Raw genomic sequence first — 22026 nt, forward strand, 5'->3', positions numbered from 1 at the left:
ACACACACACACACACACACACACACACACACACACACACACACACACACACACACACACACACACACACCAAACCACGTCACATACACTGAACAAAAATCTAAACGCAACACTTTTGTTTTTGCTCCCATTTTTCATGAGATCAACTCAAAGATCTAACCCTACCCCTCACACCAGATACTGCCTGGTTTTCGGACCCCCCCAGACCCCCCCCAATAAAGCAAAACTGCACGTTTCAGAGTGGCCTTTTATTGTGGCCAGCCTAAGGCACACCTGTGCAATAATCATGCTGTCTAATCAGCATCTTGATATGCCACACCTGTGAGGTGGGATGGATTATCTCGGCAAAGGAGAAGTGCTCACTATCACAGATTGTCTCAGATTTGTGAACAATATTTGAGAGAAATGGTTATTTTGTGTTTATAGAAAATGTTTTAGATCTTTGAGTTCATCTCATGAAAAATGGGAGCAAAAACAAAAGTGTTGCATTTATATTTTTGTTCAGTGTATTATATTTTTTTGACCGCTGATGTACTTTCAAACTCATGGATCAAAAACTGAAACTGGATTCATTTTCAAGTTTGTCATTATATTATCATTATTATTGTAAAATGAATATAGAATCAAGAGTTAGGGTGTATAAATATGAAAAAGCTCCAATATATAGTGCAGAAAGTAGAATATTGCCAAAAGTCTGTCATATATATAATCAGATTTATACAGACAGTTACACTGATAAATATGGATTGTCTAAAGGTCAGAACTGCAGTGTGGTCAGCAGTATAACTATCTATATGTATTGTATGTGAGTGCAGATATACAGCAGGTAAGTGATGCAGTAAGTAAGAAGTTACATTAATGTTTACTGACTGTGTGTTGTTGTTGTGTTCTCCTGCAGGTATCGAGCCGACAGGGAACCGGGTGCTGCGTCCGGCCGTGTTCACTGTGGACACGTTCAGCGCCGGGCAGGGGCAGGTCACCGTCTACCTGGACCATCCCGACGGCACCAGAGAGGAGGTACGGCCCCAGAATATTTGTAGAGATATATAGGAGCCATATTGAGAAACAATGTTTATCAACTCCCAGGTCTGTCAGTGATTAAAAACATCATGTGATAATCCTACAGATGCAAGAGGAGGTTTAATTTTAGCTTTTGTTCAAGTTAAGTTTGAGTTATTATGTTTACTTTAATATCATTTTTCATTACCATATTACTTTTATTTTCTATATGAGAATTTCTTCACATGGAAAAAAATCTACATTTCTTAATTTCAGTCAAATGTTATTTAAAAGTATATATTTGTGTGTTTCTTCTAAATTGGGGGAGATGTGATATAAGCTTATTTGGCTGTTCGTTTAGTCCTAAAAACAGTATTTCTCTGTGTGTCCAACAGCTGAAGGCGGAGCCTAATGAGGGCAAGAAGACGCTCAGCGTCACATATATTCCTCAAGTCATGGGAACTCACAAGGTAAGGGGCATTTCTCTTTCTGTAAACATGTAAAAATACATTAAAAAAGGTTAAATGTATTTAGCTCTTAATGTATTTTTTCTTTGCCATACAACTGAGTGAAATTATTTTTAAAGTCAAACTTAGCTACTTAACTCATCCCTATTTAAGATCTGAAATTCTGTGGAAGTAAGTTTTATCATTATCATTGCTCTAACATCAATGTCATTTGTGTTTGTTTCCTAGGTAACGGTGATGTTTGCAGGCCAACAGATTCCCAAAAGTCCCTTTGAGGTGAGTGTGGACAAGGCGCTGGGCGACGCCTCCAAGGTCACAGTGAAAGGCCCGGGAGTCGAACCTGTGGGCAACATCGCCAACAAACCCACCTACTTCGACATCTACACTGCAGGTCAGACACACACACACACACACACACACACACACACACACACACACACACCACACACACACACACACACACACACACACACACACACACACACACACACACACACACACACACACACACACACACACACACACACACACACACACACACACACACACACACACACACACACACACACACACACACACACACACACACACACACACACACACACACACACACACACACACACGTATACATCACTCACACAGAGACAAGTTGTCTTTATAGTAGCATTCCTTCCAATCTGACCCTCAGACAGGAAGTGATTTCATAGACTGTAAACCACCTTTGAGATTGAAGCTTGGTTCTGTAGAAGACAACACACAGGCGTGACTCGCCTCAGTCCCCCCCGCTCATTGTTCTCTGTGTAACACACACCGGAGGCTTCTTGTCATGAGTCAGCTCGTCAGGAATACTGAGTGAAAGCTTTTCCTGTCTACTGTACTCATTACAAATGAAGTCACAGTATGTATTAGTTACTTATTACCTTGTTTATACAGCAGAAGGAGGAACTTTTACTGTTACCTTAAGATAAGATATCTTTTTCATGTCCACAAATGGAAAACATTTTTGTGGACTCTGTCCCGCAGTTCCACTGAAAGTGAAATCATATTTAAATCCTTCGATGAGATGTATGCTTGCTGTAGTGTTCCTGGAGTATCAATGAATACAAATTATGTCATTTTTGTTGTTGCTTAAAGCACAAAAGCACTGGTGTGCTTTTTATCAAACTGCTGCATCGTTTTTTTTTTTTAAGATGTTAAGCGTGTCTTTCTTTTAATCTTTAAAAAAAATAAAATCTTTTCATCCTATTTTTGTATATACCACAACATGACCCTTTGGTCATATCCCTATTTGTTTGTAAGTTTAAGAGCTAGTGTAGATTCAGCTCAGTGGGTGCCGGCAGTACAGAAATCGTAATGTTTTTTATTTGAAAGATGTCATTCAAAACTGTGCAGATCCCTCTGTTTCCAGAAAAACAGAGATGTTGTCACATTCAAACTAAACCTTCTAGAAGGTTTTACCCCCGTTTAAATGACTATAATTCAGTTTTTAAGTTCAATTTCCCGCTACTTTTTCTTTTGATTTCATGCTACTCTAGACTTATACTCCAATATATTTATTTGAAGCTTTAGTTTAGTTTAGCTTTTTTACTAGTTATTTTACTTAAGACATACATTCACATTTATAAATAACTTCGGGTTAAGATGAGCTCCATCTTTATCAGCTGTGGTTGAGTGCTTTTACTTGTTCAATGCTAATACTATTGTGCTTTTACTTGTTCTAATGCTAATACTATTGTGCTTTTACTTGTTCAATGCTAATACTATTGTGCTTTTACTTGTTCTATGCTAATACTATTGTGCTTTTACTTGTTCAATGCTAATACTATTGTGCTTTTACTTGTTCAATGCTAATACTATTGTGCTTTTACTTGTTCTATGCTAATACTATTGTGCTTTTACTTGTTCTATGCTAATACTATTGTGCTTTTACTTGTTCTATGCTAATACTATTGTGCTTTTACTGAACTAAAAGATCTGAGCATTTCTTCTACTGGCTAAACAAAACATCTCTATCTGTTATCATATTGTCAGCGTGGGTGATGTGTTTTCACCATTTCAATATATTCAAGCTACAGCAGTGACTGAGGTATAAGGCTGACTGGTGATGTTTCTGAGCAGGGGCCGGGACAGGGGACGTGACGGCCATGATCCGAGACCCTCAGGGCCGGCAGAACGTGGTGGAGGTGATGATGGAGGACAAGGGCGACAGCACCTACCGCTGCACATACAAGCCCACCCAGGCCGGCCCCCACACCGTCACCGTCAGCTTCGGAGGGGCGGGGATCCCCAAGAGCCCCTTCAGCGTGGACGTGGGCCCCGGTGAGTCCTTTTTTTGAAGCTAATGAACTTGCAGTATCCTTGCTGTTTTATCTTCACGGCTGATTGCATTTATTGTAAGTCGGCTAAATGGTGTGTATGGTAAAACAATCATGGCCCTACTGAACCTGCCTGTAATGCGTCTCCTCTCCTGATGTGTGTGTTTCTCTGGGTCTGAGCAGCCTGCATGCCGGGGGCGTGCCGGGCCACGGGGCGGGGGCTGCAGCCGGCAGGAATGAGAGTGAAGCAGGTCGGGGACTTCAAGGTGGACACCAAGAACGCCGGCAGTGGAGAGCTGAAGGTCGTCGTCAAAGGACCCAGTGAGTGTTTCCACTGCAGAGTTCATTGAAAGGACTACACCCAAACATTTGATGCTTTATTGACAACATTGACATTTTAATCTGAAAGCGACAGTGGCATCTTTGGCACCTTTTTCTTTTTTTGCATGTCTATTGTCTTCATTTCACATTTGCTTATGAAAGGTAAATGCAGAGGCATGTTCAGTTTTTTCCTTTTTTAATAAATATTTTATTTATTATTATTGACTAAAGGCAAGGCAAGTTTATTTATATAGCACATTTCAACACAAGGCAATTCAAAGTGCTTTACAAAAATGAAAGACATTAGTAGCATATTAACATATTATGAAATGATCTAAAAGCACTCATTTAAAAGCAAAGCTACATGAATCACAGTGAGATACACACATCTGAACGAACCCCCCCCGTGGTGTGTGTGTGTGTGTGTGTGTGTGTGTGTGTGTGTGTGTGTGTGTGTGTGTGTGTGTGTAGAGGGCATCGAGGAGCCGGTGAAGCTGATCTCCAGTCAGGACGGTGTGTTCTCCTACGAGTATTATCCCAACAGCCCCGGAAAGGTCACCGTCTCCATCACCTGGGGGGGTCAGCACATCCCCAAGAGGTGAGCTGTTGCTGTGTGTGTTCAGAGACCTCAGCACATGGTCTGATCTGAACGGTGGGAGCCAGACACTGTGGGAGTGTTGTGTCCGATGTGTTCTTTATTTAGTCTCGGGCTTTTATCATATTCAGTGACCCTCATCCTGTTTGGTTGACTAAACCAAACCAGGGCTTTGTGGACATTTAAGTCTTATCTTATCTTAAATATTATTGTATAATTTGAGTCAAAGAAATTCATTGAAATCCCTTGTAAAAAAGTACATTTGAGTCTTTTATAGTTGGACCTCCCGAACCCTGTTGTTGTCGTTGACGACTCAAACAGAAGGAAGTTATTTGGACTGTACAGAAAACAGAACTGCTGCGTTGCAACAATTTGTAATCTTTTTATCAACGCATAAAACAGAGATTTTGTTCAAGTTTTTAAACTTGTTTTTGCAGTAATATTCCACAATTATAATACAGCAGTTAGAATTGAATGACATCGTTGCTCTCTCATCATAATCTTAGTCGTGGAGAAAAAAGTCATTCACTTATTAAGTCATCGTTTTTATGAACTAAATTAGAAGTGCGAGTATAATACAGGGAGTTCCGCATGTAAGCAGCAGCCCGATGTAATGGGACTCGAGTCTCGACAGCAAGATGAGTAGCCGGCACACTTAGACAAACAAGGTCTGTATCTGAACTTGTACATGTTGGGGAAATATCTGTAAATATATAATTAAATGCAGCAAAACATTTCAGTCATGTCCTGTGTCTAAATGCTGCTGAGTCATAATTACACACAGGCCGCCTCAGAGGTCAGACACAAGAGAACGTTCCCACAACGAAGAAGCAATCTTCAGATCTGTGGAGGTTTGGAGAAGCTGACCTTGGGCATGTTTGTTTTATTTCATCCAGCGCTGACTGTCGGGTCAACACGTTCTATCACTGGTTCTGATTATCTGCTGGACGGACACAGAGACGGACAGGGAGAGACTTTCAAGCTTTTTATCCAGACTATACAAATTAGGAGAAGCTACCTGAAGTACTCAGGGTGTCATGTAAACACTTTAACTTTGTTTATGAACGCATAATGATTCAATTGTTTCAAAGTCCAGACACATGTGCACAGATGAACAGAACACGTCATGTTAGACGAATAACCCGAGTTTTCTTGCTAAAAGTGGGGCAGCCATTTTAGTTTCGGGTCCTGAGCTGGAAGTTCTGTGAGTAGGTTTTTCAGCAAAGCTCTTGCATACAACGTTTTGGAAATCACTGGAAAAACTCATTCTATATGAATAAGATCAAAGAACAAAAAGGGACATGTGAGGTTGCCAGTTTGAAATGTCTGGATCATTAGTCGTGGTCCTGCCTTGTGAACGGCATATTTTGTCTGGCATCACCTGGAAGATTGTCGATATCCACTTTGATCCATCTTCATTTACTTTTAAATACAGACATATTATCTTTTCTAGCATTTGGACTACCTATGTGCAAATGTATTGTCTTTTTAATTTACACACGGCATCTATTGCCCGTCTGTCCGTCCTGAGAGAGGGATCCCTCCTCTGTTGCTCTCCCTGAGGTTTCTTCCATGTTATCCCATTAACTGTGGGTTAGGGTTTCTTTGGGCGTCTTTGGCGTCATGTGCTCTACACACTGTAAACCCCCCTGAGACAAATGTGTAATTTGTGATATTGGGCCATATAAATGAACTTTGATTGGTTGATAGTAGAAGAAAAACTAAATTTACTAAGTACCTGGTGGAATACATATGGTTTAATTTGACATTTAGAAAAGTAAAAGGTGTCTGTGTTGTATTTTGTTGCACTGTTAGAGGAGACTGGGACTTTAGATTTTCATTGCCGACCTACACTGTGGCTGTAGTGCACGTGATACTGTAGTAAAGCCTTTGAACCCGGTGGACCTCTGAGCAGGCTGCACATCTCATGCAGCTGTGCAGCCTGCTCAGAGGCTTGGTCCAGATGTGGCCAAGTTAAATGTCCAGCCTGTCAGAACTCCCAGCTACAGGTAGCCCGGAGACCTGGGTGTTCATTCGTTACAGATGCACCAGGACACGGATCACCTACTGAAGGCTAAATCACAGATGAGAGAAAGCCGGTGTAAACATCTGAACAGCTGTGTGCTCGGAAATGCGCGTTAGGAAGGGAAGTGATGTAACACAATGTTTATAGTGCTCACTCACACAGATGCGCCAATTAAAATACAGCACAGATGGCATTGGTGGTGCTAAACGTATGTTTTACTGCTGAAATATTACAAAACAATTACTATTTTGATGAAAATAGTATATAATAAATACATTAGAATAATACTTATTATTATGATGAATTATAAATAATTATATTGTTACTATGACATATTTATTCGAGTATGGGATGGCATTGTTGTGTATATCAACTGCCATTTGGCCCTGTTATTTTTAATTGTAAAGCACCCTGGTTAACGCTTGCTATTTCTATTTAAATTGGCTTTTTTTAAACGGTTGATTTCCTTATTTTTAGTAGTAACAGCAGAAGTAGTAGTAGTTGTTGGTGTAGGGGGACGTTTTGGCAGACACTTAAAAAAAAGTTAGACAAAGACACAATTGAAGGCTAGAGGGGAAAAAAGTGTGTGTGTGTGTGTGTGTGTGTGTGTGTGTGTGTGTGTGTAGGTGTGTGTGGTGTGTGTGGTGTGTGTGTGTGTGTGTGTGTGTGGTGTGTGTGTGTGTGTGTGTGTGTGTGTGTGTGTGTGTGTGTGTGTGTGTGTGTGTGTGTGTGTGTGTGTGTGTGTGTGTGTGTGTGTGTGTGTGTGTGTGTGTGTGTGTGTGTGTGTGTGTGTGGAAGACAGTAAATCCCAACAGACAGTTTTATTTGGCGTGAAGCTAGTTTCTGAATGCACATGAACACCACACACACACACGTACGCACACTTGTGTGTGTGTAGCCTCAAGTATAATTTAATGTAGTGTGCCGTTTTATCAAAGCTACACACACTCTTTACTACTATGTGATTTATGCTTTCTGACAGTATTTTTCTTCTTTCAGTCCATTCGAGGTGTCAGTAGGTCGTGAAGCGGGGCCTCAGCAGATCAGGGCCTGGGGGCCTGGCCTGGAGGGGGGCATTGTGGGTAAACCTGCCGCCTTTGTAGTGGAGTCCGTGGGCACTGATGTTGGAGTGCTTGGTGAGTTATTCTTGGTTTTACTGCTGGACACAATTCTGCTAACCCCCCACTTTACGTTCAGTCTAATCCCACCTTCTGTGTGTTCAGGGTTCGCCATCGAGGGTCCTTCTCAGGCTAAGATCGAGTGTGAGGACCAGAACGACGGCTCCTGTGATGTCCGATACTGGCCGCTGGAGGCCGGGGAGTACGCCGTCCACGTGACCTGCGACGAGGAGGACATTGAACACAGCCCCTTCATGGCCTTCATAGTCCCCGACAACAACGCCAGTGACTCTGAAAAGGTCAGAAAGACACAACAACTGATGAAGCGCTGCAGGTTGTATCTTTTGAAGGCCATCTTGGGCTGGGCGATGTTGACAAAATCACAATATATTTTACCAAATACCTCAATATCGATATTGTCATGATCTTAAATAATTGACTATTCAATACATTTTAACGTAATGAGATGATAAATAATCATTACTACTGATGAAAAAGTGATAGAGTGGTTATAGGAAAAAGATGGAACAGTCTGGAAAGTTGAAAAAATGACATCACTTTACTGTAATGGTTCGTTAAAAAACCAGGAGACCCTTAATCGATATAAATATATTACGCTCTCCGAAATCTAACACGATATCCAGCCTCGTATTTCAATTAATATAACATTGATATATTGCACATCCTTAAGGCCAACCCGGAAGTATCCCACCGTTTTGCAATTGCAATACAACTCAAGATTATCTTTGAAAAGATTCTGTTTTAAACATTTGAACCTGGCCGGATTCCCGCATGATAATCGTGACTGCAGTTTAGCTGTTAATCATGGTCTGAGTCCATCTGATGTTTACTGAAATCTTGTTGATTTCTATAATAACTGAAATTGTATGTATTCCACATGTGAAAACAAGAAGGTAATAACGCCAGAGTATTTTAAGCTTGATGATATAAAACTAATTGTCAAAAAGACAAATCACTTTACAGCCAGTTTAGCTTCCACTCGATGCCAAAATATCTGATGAACATGTGCAAGGGTGCACACTCTTAAAGTACCAGTGCTGAATTAGAAAAAAAGATATATATATATATTCTTTCTAGACATGCAATAATAAAGTTAAACTCAAACCTCAATTAAAAACATCGTTATTTAGGATTATTACATTACTTCTTATATACTCAAATTAGAAAAGTTATAACGTCAAAAGTACATACTCAAAGAAATGAACAGGAATACTATGAGAAGGTCCTTGCCTCTAAACATGTATGAAATAATCAGTGTTGGTTCTGTGGTTGTAGGTTCAGGCTTACGGGCCGGGTCTGGAGAAGACCGGCTGCCTGCTCAGCCAACCGGCAGAGTTCACGGTCAGCGCTAAGGATGCTGGGAAGGGACCTCTGAAGATCACGGCTCAGGTACTGACACACTATAAGAGATGTCAGAATACTTATTTGGTTATTAGGTGTTTTCAAATAGTTTGCACATTACACTAAGGATCTACAATAGGGGGTCAGACAAGACGAGACCGTTCACAAGGAGGATATTCACAAGACTGTCTACACTCTAATCCAAACACACACGAGTCACGGAACAGAAGAAAGGCCTCGCGGGAGAATTCTTTCTGACAAAAGCGATCCACATTTCTTGTGTGGAGATTAAGGAAGAAAAAGAGGAGGTGTTGAGGTGTTGCTTCGTCTCTGCTCTAATTGCCGCTCTCAGACAGACGTGTTGTTTCTCATCGCGTCTTATGTTTGCTGCTTCTGCATCTTACAAGTGTGAATTTCTGATGCTGCCTACGATTATATATTATTATCGATGAGTATATTGACTGTTTTTGATGTGCTTTATCAATAAGATACTTTAATAATTCTCATGGTAGCAATAGTTGTTGGAGTATTTTAAGCAAAGTAGTAGTATAGTATTTTATAAGCAAACAAAGACACACTTGAAGGTAAAAGAAGAAAAATAAAGGTCCTCTGTGTGTTTGTGTAATGAAGACCGTACACTCAATCTGAAAATTGTATTTGGCGTGAAGCTAGTTTGTGAACACACGTGAAGACTTTAAACACACACACACACACACACACACACACACACACACACACACACACACACACACACACACACACACACACACACACACACACACACACACACACACACACACACACACACACACACACACACACACACCGTAATGTAACCTGACCTCTGTCTCTCTGCCTGCCAGGACGCAGAGGGACTTCCTGTGGAGGTGAAGGTGAGGAGTAAAGGAGAGGGGCTGTACTCCTGCTCCTACACCCCCACCTCCCCTCTCAAACACACCTTGGCCGTCACCTGGGGAGGAGTCAGCGTCCCCAACAGCCCCTTCAGGGTAAGCAGCCAATCACAGCTCCTCGTTAAAACAGGAAGTGATGTCCCGCCCAAACCCCAGGACCCGTTTAAGACAGGAAGTGCTAAGGTCATCCAATCAGAAGCTTTAGTTAAGGCAGAACGTTTCAGCGTTGTGCAATCAGAGTCAAAGGGGAGTTTTAAGACGGGGCAGTTGAATATTAAAGAAGGGGGCAGTAAAACTAAGAAGCCTCTGGTCATCATCACTACATACACTGAGCAGAGGTTCAGCTACTAGATCAGCTGCACTTAGAAGAATGCAAGAAAAGGGAACTGCTACCTCCGCGACCGACCACGGATAAGCGGGAGAAGATGGATGGATGAAACGTGTATCTTCTAGATTTTCATCTCCTACCCCTTTTAACTAAACTTTGTGCTACCGTTTTCACACTTGGAGCAAATCGATCAAATAAAAAATCAATAAAAACAAGACTATTTAATCAGAATACAACGAGAAAAACAACATATATCAAAAAAGGAATAGGGTACTGCTTGAAGAAACAAAGGAGGACTGCTTCAGGTAAAAACAAACATAATCAAGAAATTGATTCAAAAACTACATGAAGAAGTATGTCCACCATGGGAACCCTTCACTCACTGCCCCCTTTGAAGCAGGTCACAGAACTACTGCGGCCTTCAGCTAACAATACACCTCTATGTATTTGCAAAGTGCTCATTAAGGTGATTATATACTCTTGAGAACATAGTTAGGAATAATATAGTAAATGCCTGCTGATGGATCCCCCAGAATCCTCTACACTGGTTCCATAATGGACATCACTCAGATTAAAAGCCTTTTTTTCCATCTGTTTCTCCAAAAGAAAGTGTTTATTACAAAATCTTTAAGTATTCTTTCGAACAAAACTATACCAAATACTACCCTGTTAGCATATCAGATGGGTAACAAACATCTGCTTGGTAGCTAATATAAAATGTAATACTGTATCTGCAGTATTCTACGGCATTTAAAAACGTATTGGATTGTGTTTCCAATTAAAACCACAAGTTATGTGTTATTAAGCCAGCAGTACAACATATGCTAATCTGTTGTTTATGTGCCAAAGTGATATTTAACTATTAGTCTGTTTATTTGTTTAATATCTGAACTGCATACCTGACTTTCATCATAGAAATGTTCTGTTCTAAATAAGCATGACTGCCATCACTAACACTACTGTTTAATACTTGTTCAACAAACCCAACTGTATGTCTTTTAAATAATGTTCACATTTTATATAATAGATAACCACACTGTAAGCGCTGTCTGTGCAACAACCTTTGGTTTGTCTCTTTCCCCCTCAACAAGCATGTTCTGTATGTAACCCCCACATGCACTTCCCCAGTCTTCCCTGCACTGCAATCCCTGCTCCTTTTCTTTTTATGCTTCTTTTACCCCTACCCCAAAAACAGCATAGATGTATTTCTTAATGACAATAAATCTTAGTGCTGTTGGATGAAAACCTTTTCACAAGTTTAACATCATGTATTATAATTAAAGTCTTGACAATTAATCTAACAAGCATTCATTTAGGATGCTGTCTTAGCTCTGTTATATCCGCATTTATGATGATATGATCATTAAAAGAATTTAAATATGTTGCTCCATTGTATTTAATCAAAGTCTAATCATAAAACTATAACTTAGTATATTCATTATATACAACAAATCAAGGTGGAAAGGTTTTTATTTTACAGTTGAAATGCACATACCAGTCTTCTTTGCAATGTACCCACCTTTTTCAGATTTAGAGTTTTAGCCATGAGGTGTTTGACCTTGTTTATCAGCTGTCTTCCCTTCTCCCAGTTGTTAGGGTTTGTTTCCACCGCAGGATAATAAGTCTCATGAGGAACTTCCTTGGACATGTCTGAATATATGTTTCTGTGCTGCCAAGGAATGTATGATGATGCCAACCGGCTTCAGGACTTGGCCAGGACTTTCCTCTCTTTGTGTTGAAATGTCAGAGGTACAAAGTCCAAAAGTATATAGAAGAACATAGTTGATGCAGCTTTGGAGCTTTTAGAGACTTTGCAAGTGACATAATGAGGGTTAAAATCTGGACACTGCAGTTTAGTATATCTGTTCAAAGATTTTCTTAGCAGTCATTGTCGAACAATAACATTCTACTACATAGAGAAATGTATGTTTACCCAGGTATTTGTACTGGTCCACATAGCATTCCAGCAGAGAAGTTTGTACTTGTCTGAAAGTTATTATTTCAAAGTTTAGAGCTGATGTCACTGTGATGGATCGACAGGCTTGTTGTGAGCTGCAGCAGCCTGCAGGCATCCGCTGCACCTTTTTCCAGCTTTATGTTGACACAGTACGTGAATACAAAAGTAAACCGTCACACCCAGCTCTCAGCTGAAAACACCTTTTCATTCAAAGTGAATGGGGAAAAAGTGATGGTGAAGGCGGTGTGGACAACACGCGTTACATGTAGCTGCAGTTTTTGTGTTGTCCTGATTCTCATGAAAACAGAATATTTACTTCTACTCACAAGATTTATGAATTTAATTTAAGAGGTTGACTGATACAACTTTGGCTGCCCTTGGTTTTTCAGTTTTTCACTTAAAAGAACCTGGAAGACGGCTGATAAACAAACGTACTGCTTCTCATCTTTGCAAGTCAGAGAAATGATCTGAAATGTCTGACTGGCTTACCGTTCTTATATTTTAATTAAGGGTTGACTTTTGATCTATGTAATACTTTTAAACAAAATATGTTTGAACGATTTTATTCCCTGAACTTGTTTTACCAAAGTTTAATTTAGTCAAATGTGTTTTCTTGCATGCCTACATGAAGTGCATGCATTTTTTATTATATTTTTTGTCTCACGGTGAATCTGTAACTAACATGTTGACTGAAACTAACCATCAGCTGTACTAAAACCAAAATCATTTCTATCAAGTTGGGTCACAAGTTAGTGTGGTTTCAAAATAAATAAATTCTGAAATTTCATTTCAATGTTTTACTGTGTTTGGATCATTTGCTATATATTTTGCTGATATGCATGACAGTGATGTTTTTTTGTATTTGTCCATCTTGGTAAGTTATGTAGGACTAGATACTCCGACATACAATTCACTTTTAGCTGTAGTTATTTGAAGTGATAATTATGTAAAATATAATTTTAGTTTTACCAAAGAAAAAACCCACCCTGTTTTTCAGACACTGTATAGCCCACTCTTTATAAACTGCATTCATCTCGGCTCAGTGTTTGCTGCGTTTGTTTGATATTTAAAACTAATTGACTGACTCCACCCTGCAGCGTGTGTCTGTACTTGAAAGTGCTGGTTTTCCAACAGTTCTTGTCGCATGTTTTTCAACCAACTTGCTGTAGAACATGCTTAGAGCAGCTATAAAAGACAAAACTAGAGCTTGTTCATTTAATTACTAAATGACAATAATGGTACTGTTATTATTTTGGGTTCATTATGAACTGACCACTCTTGTAAACAGTGTTTTAGAGGTAAAGTCTTAAGACAATGTAAGTTGTGGATGTGATCTGCTTTTACTTATTCATATATGAGTTCTTGTTATCTCTCTATATCAATCAGTTCTTCATTGGTGCCTCTCGAGCTGCAGCCGGGAAATCAGCTGATGAGAAAACAAAGAAAAAATGCTTTACATGAACATTATTGGGTTTTTTGAACAGGACAAGCCTCTTATCCATTTTAAATATATGTCTAAAGTTCTGATGCACAACTTATATTAATGTCACTTGATCTCAGGGCCTTTACTTTAATTCTTGTCTCGGAACTCCTGTCCAAATATGGAATACATTGATTTAAAAAAAAAAAAGAAAATGCTTTATATGGCTGCTGATATAAATATATAAATATTAATATGGTTGAGTTAAATCAAGCAGCGTACAAAATATAACCTGTTTGAAAATGTGAAAGATATATACAAGTAAAAAAGCAGAAAAGTAGCGGATCAACGATGGAACCCTGTGGCACTCCATATTTATGTGGCTGTTTCCGATGAATGATTAAAATAGGAAAATGTAACTGTTTTGCTGTAATTAACATTGCATTATCTTAATGATGGAATAATGTCAAATAATCGTGTTAATAGTCTCCTATTTTGGTGCTTGTAGGTGAACGTGGGTAAAGGCAGCCACCCCAAGATGGTGAAGGTGTTTGGTCCTGGAGTGGAGAGAACTGGTCTGAAGGCCAACGAGCCAACACACTTCACTGTGGACTGTTCAGGAGCTGGAGACGGTGAGATGAACAAAGGCACACACAAACACACACATAGTGTCAATTAGGACAGGATATCCCCACATACAGTTTTATTTGGTGTTGTATCAGTTTCCATCTGTGTCAGAACAACACAAACATTGACCTTTAAAATGTGGTATGTGAATAGTTCTCACACACACACACACACACACACACACACACACACACACACACACACACACACACACACACACACACACACACGTTTCCCCCTGGTATGTACTAGAGGTGATCTCAAAGCAGAAACATCCTGAAGGGAAATTCTTTACTTTGACCTTCCTGAGCAGATCACACTCACACATGCTCACACATGCTCACACTTCACCATCTACCTGCACTAACCATGTACACAAATATATTAAAGAGCAACCTAACAAAGCCGTTTTTAGTTGTACATGCAGGAATACATGCAAAAGACTTGCATTACAATGAGCTCTGCTGTCCAGGATCTATTTAGTGTCATAAATTCACTACACGTACAATTTAAAGAAAAGAAAGTTGCTTCCAGACTGTTTAAGATGGAGGAAGACTGGTCTCTGCCTGTCAAAGCAGCCTTTGAATCGTCACCAATTGTTGCGGCAGAATAATCCATTTATCCACTGTTAATCCGTGTTTTCAGTACATTCCTATAAACTTCTTAAATATGGAGATTCCCTGCTTTTTTCCCTATTTCATATCAACATAATATCTTTGTGTTTTGGCCTGACCAAAGACATTTCAAGATCCTAACTTGGACTTGAGAAACTGGGATGGACATTCCTCACTTTTTCCTGACATTTATTAAAAATAATAATAATAATAATAGTTGGTTGCAACCAGTTGTGGCATGTAACCAAGTGCTGTACTTAAAGGGGACCTATCATGCAAAATGCACTCTTGTACGTCTTTTATACATGAATGTGTCCCCGGTGTGTCAGGGAACTCACCAAGTGTCAGAAAATACAACCCTCTCTCTTTTCCTCTGTACCCAAATCTCTAAAAAAAAGGGGCTGTAACGGATCTGATACAGACTGATCCAGATTTGAATTATTTTCTACGTCACAAAAGGGGTGCTCCGCTTATTGGTCAATTCTCCACCTATCAGGGGAATGAGAAGTTGGGCCACGGCCGGCCATTGCAGCTCGAAAGCGCTGGAGACGCTGTAGTACATATGCCAGGCCTGTAATTGGCGCTGTAGTCTGCCACAAAAGCAGTGAAGAAGACTTCCCGCGCATGGTTGCCATGGTTGCCCTTCTCTTTATTCTCTGCTGTGGCTCTTTTTCTCCCTCCCGAGGCAAGCTTTTGCGCCTCCTGCTTTAAAACAAATGAATAACGACTCTATATAATCATATGTAGCTTCGCGTCGGGCTCCTGATCAGCCTGTCGGTGTTCTTTTCCCCATAATGACCGCATCGCTGCACATTATCCCGCTTATTACATGGCCACATTCTCAACAAAGTAACGATATGACTCCCAATATTAATTTAAATGCTTTTGTGCATTTAGAAAATGATTTTATTGATTTAAAAAATAGTTGTATGTATTGATTTAAATGGACATGCATCCGCTAAGAAAAATAGTCCGTTGCCAACGGCAGGAACTGTTCGATAGTGTTTTTGAGGAGCTTTTTGATTACAGATTTGAAAACATAGTTGCTTGCTTTAAAAGTAGCACAATTCATTATGTCAAACCTTGGAAAGTATCTAGATATCCCTGCCCTAATGCCAAAGTAACTGGCAACTGAATATGTGTCGCCGTTTGATGTCTATGTCTGGACCGCTGCGTAAAAAGGAGGGTTTCTGCCCCATTACTTCTCTTCTTACCTCTATAAGAATAAAACACGGAGGACAGAGATCTCTTTTTCTCCCCCTCTTCTGACAGCCCAGCAGCTGATCTCAAAGCACACTCCCCTCTCCTGCAGGGGGCGCGGTCAGCTGCAGCTCACAGAATCAGCCCCTGCAAAAACAGGGCTGGAAAGAGCAAATAGAGCGAAATGAGGCATGGCTAAAATGCAGGATCTGTTTTGTATTTTGAAAAAAACAACTATATTTATATACTTTATATAGGTATGGCCCTACAATATATTGTTCAAATATAGCATGATATGTCCCCTTTAAGTATAATGTTGGGGTACTTGTACTTTACTTGTGTGTTTCTCTTTTCTGCTACTTCGTACTTCTACTCCACGACATTTCAGAGAACTTTTTATACTCTTACTCTACTGCAGCTATTTGACACATGAAGTTACTTTTTATATGGTTAACACGATATATATGTACTACTAATTCGCTCAGTACTATCTCAAATGTTCTCCATATTGACCAATTATATAAATGAATGAGTACTTTTACTTTAATACTTGAGTACCTAACTTTAACCCCTACTTAAGTACAGTATCAGTACTTTTTTCCACCATTGGTTGCAACCCCCAATTCCTTACATTCTCTCACAGAGCTGCAGTACATACACTACATGTATCTTGCTCATTCACCTCATGTAGCTCCACATAATGTAGCATATTCAACATATTTAGTTGTTGAGGTGAGGATATTATGGAACAAACAAAAACACAGGAGAACTTTAGGTTTGTTAGAAGCTAAAGCAAGAGTGCGGGTCTTTAATATATAAGTAGATCTCTGTTACAGTATACTTTTGGGACTTAAAGTTCATTATGTTTCTAATACCACTGTACAATCACTGAATTGTTATTGGCAAAGGACCAATCGGCTCCTGCTGGTAGTGAGTATTTGATACTGAAAGGATTTTCCTTTTATGGTCTGAATGTTGAAATATTGCATCACCTGAAGTTTATCTTAACGGTTTTGATTGCTTAAGATGTACAGTGTTAACACACACCCTCTGTGTGTCCATTCCCCTGGGGGAAAGTCCTATAAGGGAAAGCAGTTTTCAGGTTGCCAGTGTTTGAGGAATCTCCCATACTCTGAATTCCTCGGCTGTGATTGGCGGCTCAGTGCCCCTGCTGTAAACTCCTTTGATTGTGCTGCGAGGTTTGGTCATTGTTTACATTAGAGAGACATGTAACATCCCCAGGCAAGATGTTTCTGACATGAGTTAATGAAGGAACAGCAGTATACTGGATCCCTTTAGCACCTCCCTGTGGCAGACCGTGTCACAGAGGACATTCTTGTAACTAAAATAGAAAAGTAACATACAACATAAGAATAAAAAACAATAGAGTATACATTATATAATATTTATTACACAAAGAAAAATATATAAATGCAGTATTATATGTGAACTAAAGTAAAACATTTAATAACATCAAATAGATCAAGCACATTAAAATAATAATTAAAAAGTGAAGTATCATAACACTAGAATAACAATAAAAGTAAGATATATGTATTGAAATAAGTCAACTAAAATAATTAAATATATTATAATATTTACAATATAATACTATTGTAAAGAAAGATTCATTATCTTTTAACAATGAAAATATAATGAATCCATTGCTTCTATTTCCAAATAAATATATGAATTGATATATATGAATCTGTCTGTTTATCTGTGCAGTGTACATTAAATATTGAGTGTTCTTGTGTTCCTGTAGGTGATGTCAGCGTGGGTATTAAGTGTGACGCCAATATGGTCAGTGACAAAGAGGCCGATGTGGACTTTGACATCATCCCCAACGCCAACGACACGTTCACTGTCAAATACATGCCTCCTGCTGCAGGAAGACTCACTGTGAAAGTCCTGTTCACTGATAAGGTACACACACACACACACACACAATCAGAAACACAAAGATGTTGATGGTTTGTTCGTATGAAAATCAATGTGACTTTTTTTCGCTACAGGAAGTTCCACATAGCCCTTTCACCGTGAAGGTCGACCCCTCTCACGATGCATCGAAGGTCAAAGCAGATGGTCCTGGTCTGGCTCGCACTGGTGAGACACACACACACTTTTTTGTTTTATTAACAGTTCTATATTGACTAACAAATCTGATTTTGATGATGATCAAAAAACTCCTAAAAGTTTTTCTGGCATTTCCAGATGCAAAGAAAATATTTTTAAATGAACTGTTATCAAACTTAATGAAAGACACATTTCGTAATGGATGCACTTTGCAAATGACAAGGTAGTTCAACATGTAAACCATACTTTGTTTGTTTGGTTTTTACCTCTTCACAAACTAAAATGAAAATCTCACGTGCACGGCTTACTTTTGGCCATAAATGTTTCCAGAAACACATTTCCAAGAAACATTTTCACAATATAAGCGATATTCCTATATCAAACAACCACTAGGAGTTTTAAATATTGGAGTTGACATCCCAAGGTTTTGTTGTTCAATCAGTGACTAGTATCCACCAAGTGTCCATTGCTGGTAAGGGACCACTTGCTTCTAAAAACCACCCTGTGTGCACTTACCATTGTTTGTGTAATTAGTTGTACCTTGTGTCTGTTCTCTCTCTCCCCGTGCAGGTGTGGAGGGCGGTAAGCCGACTCACTTCACAGTGCTGACTAAAGGAGCCGGTAAAGCCCCGCTGGATGTTTCCTTCTCCTCTCCCGTGAACGACTTTGACATCATCGACAACTACGACTACTCCCAGACTGTCAAATACACACCTGCACAACAGGTACGCCAGAGAAATAGCAGCACATGAGGATATATGTAACAGATGCATTAAACATGCTCCTGATCAATAGCTGTATAAAATACACACCTGACCGGCAAACGGATTTGTGTCTTTTATCAGTCAAATAAGATGATAGTAAGTTTGATCACTAAGCCGTGCAAATCTTTTCTATGTCCAATCAAGTAAATTCAATGGTTTAGTCTGTCGATATATATTTGTATTTTTGCTTTATTATCGATTTTTCTTGAATTCCCTTTGCTGCTTTAACTTCACATGTCCCAGCTGTGGGACTGATAAAGCATTATATCTCTTATGTTAAGTGTGTTGTATCTGCATGTGTCATGTGTCTGCAGGGGGAGCAGAAGATCGTGGTGACGTACGGAGGAGACCCCATCTCAAAGAGCCCCTTCACAGTGGGCGTCGCTGCACCGCTGGATCTCAGCAAAGTCACCGTGGACAACCTGGAAGGAAGTAAGACATCTCTCTCTGCTTCCTGATGGCTTTCTGTCCAAGTTACAAAATAATTATCAAAAAATGTAGAAAAGTCTTGATGAAATCAAGTAAATCAACTTGTGGTTGATTACTTTGTAAACAAAAAGCTCAACAGTAAGGTATACGTCAAAATGCATGCGTGTTTGAAAGTAGGACAGGTTAATGAAATGTTTGAATAAAGTGTTGCTGTTGTGTAATGCACCACCAGAAAATGTATTGGATTGATATTGTTACTAACATGATGAATGTGTTTCAGGAGCGGAGGTGGATCAGGAGCAGCAGTTTATGGTGGACACAAAGGGTGCAGGAGGTCAAGGTCGTCTGGAGGTGACAGTGGTGAGTCTTCAAATCAATATCAGCTTGGGTATTATCCCAGGGTTAGTTTACATGAAGGAAAGTATAAACAAGTGTTAAACATGTTACTTAATAAATTGTTCTTGCTTGTGTTACCAGCTGAGTCCCAGCCAGCGGACGGTGAAGTGCAAAATGGAGCCTCAGCCCGGTAAAGCAGACGTCAGTGTGGTACGCTACACCCCCACAGAGGAGGGGGTGCACGCTGTCAACGTGTCCTACGACGGACACCCCGTCCCTGGGAGCCCCTTCCCTGTGGAGGCCCAGCTGCCCCCAGACCCCAGCAAGGTCAGCATCTTTCTCTCTACAACCATGTTTCTTTTCCTCCACCTTAGATCCTAACAATTCTTTAAAAAAATATGTTTTAAAACTTTTAATTTGTTTATTTATATATATATATCATTTATATTTTCTACAATAGCAATATTATCCTCCATGATTATGGGCAACATTTTCTATGAATACCAGCATGAAAATGGGAAAAGAAATCACCAAAATTAAATAATCAATTTTTTAACAGTCTATTCAGCCAATTTCCTTTATTACAGAAGAGTAAAGAGTGTTTGTTATATATAATAACGCATGTACATTAATATCTGCAGTGTAAATCTATCCATCTAAAGTATGTTATTTTCACAGAGTAATAGTTTACTGTATCCTTAATATTAACATTTTTTGTTGAAAGTCTGGGATGTCTAACGGCTCTGTGCCTGGAAACGGGGTGGAATATGATATAATAAAAATGGCAATGAAACCCTCTGTATGTCACCATCACTGCCCCCCCCAGGTGAAAGCGTCCGGCCCCGGTCTGAAGGGGGGTCTGGTGGGAAACCCTGCAGAGTTCTCCATCGACACAAAGGGCGCGGGCACCGGGGGTCTGGGTCTGACAGTGGAGGGCCCGACAGAGGCTAAGATAGAGTGTTCGGACAACGGGGACGGGACCTGCTCCGTCTCCTACCTGCCCACGGAGCCCGGGGACTACCTGGTGAACATCCTGTTTGAGGAGGTCCACATCCCCGGGTCGCCGTTTAAAGCCAACGTCCAGATGCCCTTTGACCCCTCCAAGGTGGTGGCGTCGGGGTCGGGCCTGAAAAGAGCCAAGGTGAGCAGCCGGAGAGGAAATAGAAGGAGAATTATGCTTTTTTTTTAGAGACCTGATTAAACATTCAGCGGTTTAAATATGATATTGGATCCATTTTGGATCATTTTAGAAATGATGATGTTGTATTATTAGTTTTTTTCCCAACCGTTTGCTATTACCTTTTCATTTTAGACCCTCACTCTCACTAGATCGTAGTTATCATAGTATTTAGAGTCTCCCACCAAACCAAACTGCTACTTTTCAGAAAAAATATCAATATATACGGTAATTCAAAATGATGGCAAGAACAGCAGACGGGTTCCGAACATTTTTAGAGAAGGCCAAGTGAATCAAATGTTTCTTTCTTTACGAGATATATATTATCTTAGGACGGACCTTTTTATATTTGGTTCAGTCTGAAGTTATATCAAACTGCAACATTGCGCATTTGTAGATATATTAAAACATAATCATGATCCCATACGCCAGGGGTGTCAAACTCAATTTCATCGCGGGCCACATTAGCATTATGGTTGCACTCAAAGGGCCGGGTGTAAATATATAAATATACATATATAAATATATAATATATATATAAAATAATGTATTACATTATTGCCTCTGAATTGGATTATTATCGGATAGGGTAATAACTAACTACGTTTGAAAGCAGAAATCCAGGGCAAATAATTGCAAGTCTCTTCAGTGCGCAAACGAGATGCATTGTGGGACATGTAGTTTGTGGGCCACCTGCTTCTGTAAATTAGCATGTAACCGTATAATATTCTTTGCAAGCTCTTGCGGGCCACATAAAATGAAGTTGCGGGCCGGATTTGGCCCCCGGACCTTGAGTTTGACACCCCTGCCATACGCATACAAGTATTGAGCGAAACTGAGGGAGGATGAGGGGCATATTTTTTCCAAACTGAGTCTGTTTGTTCCAAGCCCCCAACCCAGATCATAGCAAATTGTCCAAGAGGTTCCAGTGTTACTGTGTTGATTGTGAGGAGATTATACGAAGACAGGTTTAAACAAGCGAAT

The 22026-nt window shown here is 39.8% G+C and overlaps 1 protein-coding gene across 2 annotated transcripts in view; it reads left to right on the forward strand.

Annotated features, from left to right (window-relative positions):
• The window catches only part of flnbl (filamin B, like), an 81024-nt gene that overhangs the window by 30833 nt on the left and 28165 nt on the right, over positions 1-22026 (forward strand). For both annotated transcript variants that reach the window (XM_034083918.2, XM_034083919.2), the window contains exons 6-23: positions 899-1017; positions 1395-1469; positions 1695-1857; positions 3585-3785; positions 3965-4102; positions 4574-4700; positions 7723-7859; positions 7947-8140; positions 9138-9251; positions 10067-10210; positions 14328-14451; positions 18026-18186; positions 18276-18366; positions 18907-19061; positions 19415-19532; positions 19810-19889; positions 20007-20192; positions 20692-21006. In XM_034083918.2, coding sequence (XP_033939809.1) covers positions 899-1017; positions 1395-1469; positions 1695-1857; positions 3585-3785; positions 3965-4102; positions 4574-4700; positions 7723-7859; positions 7947-8140; positions 9138-9251; positions 10067-10210; positions 14328-14451; positions 18026-18186; positions 18276-18366; positions 18907-19061; positions 19415-19532; positions 19810-19889; positions 20007-20192; positions 20692-21006 — 2642 coding nt within the window. The remainder of the gene's footprint in view (positions 1-898; positions 1018-1394; positions 1470-1694; positions 1858-3584; positions 3786-3964; positions 4103-4573; positions 4701-7722; positions 7860-7946; positions 8141-9137; positions 9252-10066; positions 10211-14327; positions 14452-18025; positions 18187-18275; positions 18367-18906; positions 19062-19414; positions 19533-19809; positions 19890-20006; positions 20193-20691; positions 21007-22026) is intronic.

This window comes from Pseudochaenichthys georgianus, chromosome 5 (assembly GCF_902827115.2).
Source record: "Pseudochaenichthys georgianus chromosome 5, fPseGeo1.2, whole genome shotgun sequence".
In the NCBI taxonomy this organism is placed as follows: domain Eukaryota; kingdom Metazoa; phylum Chordata; class Actinopteri; order Perciformes; family Channichthyidae; genus Pseudochaenichthys; species Pseudochaenichthys georgianus.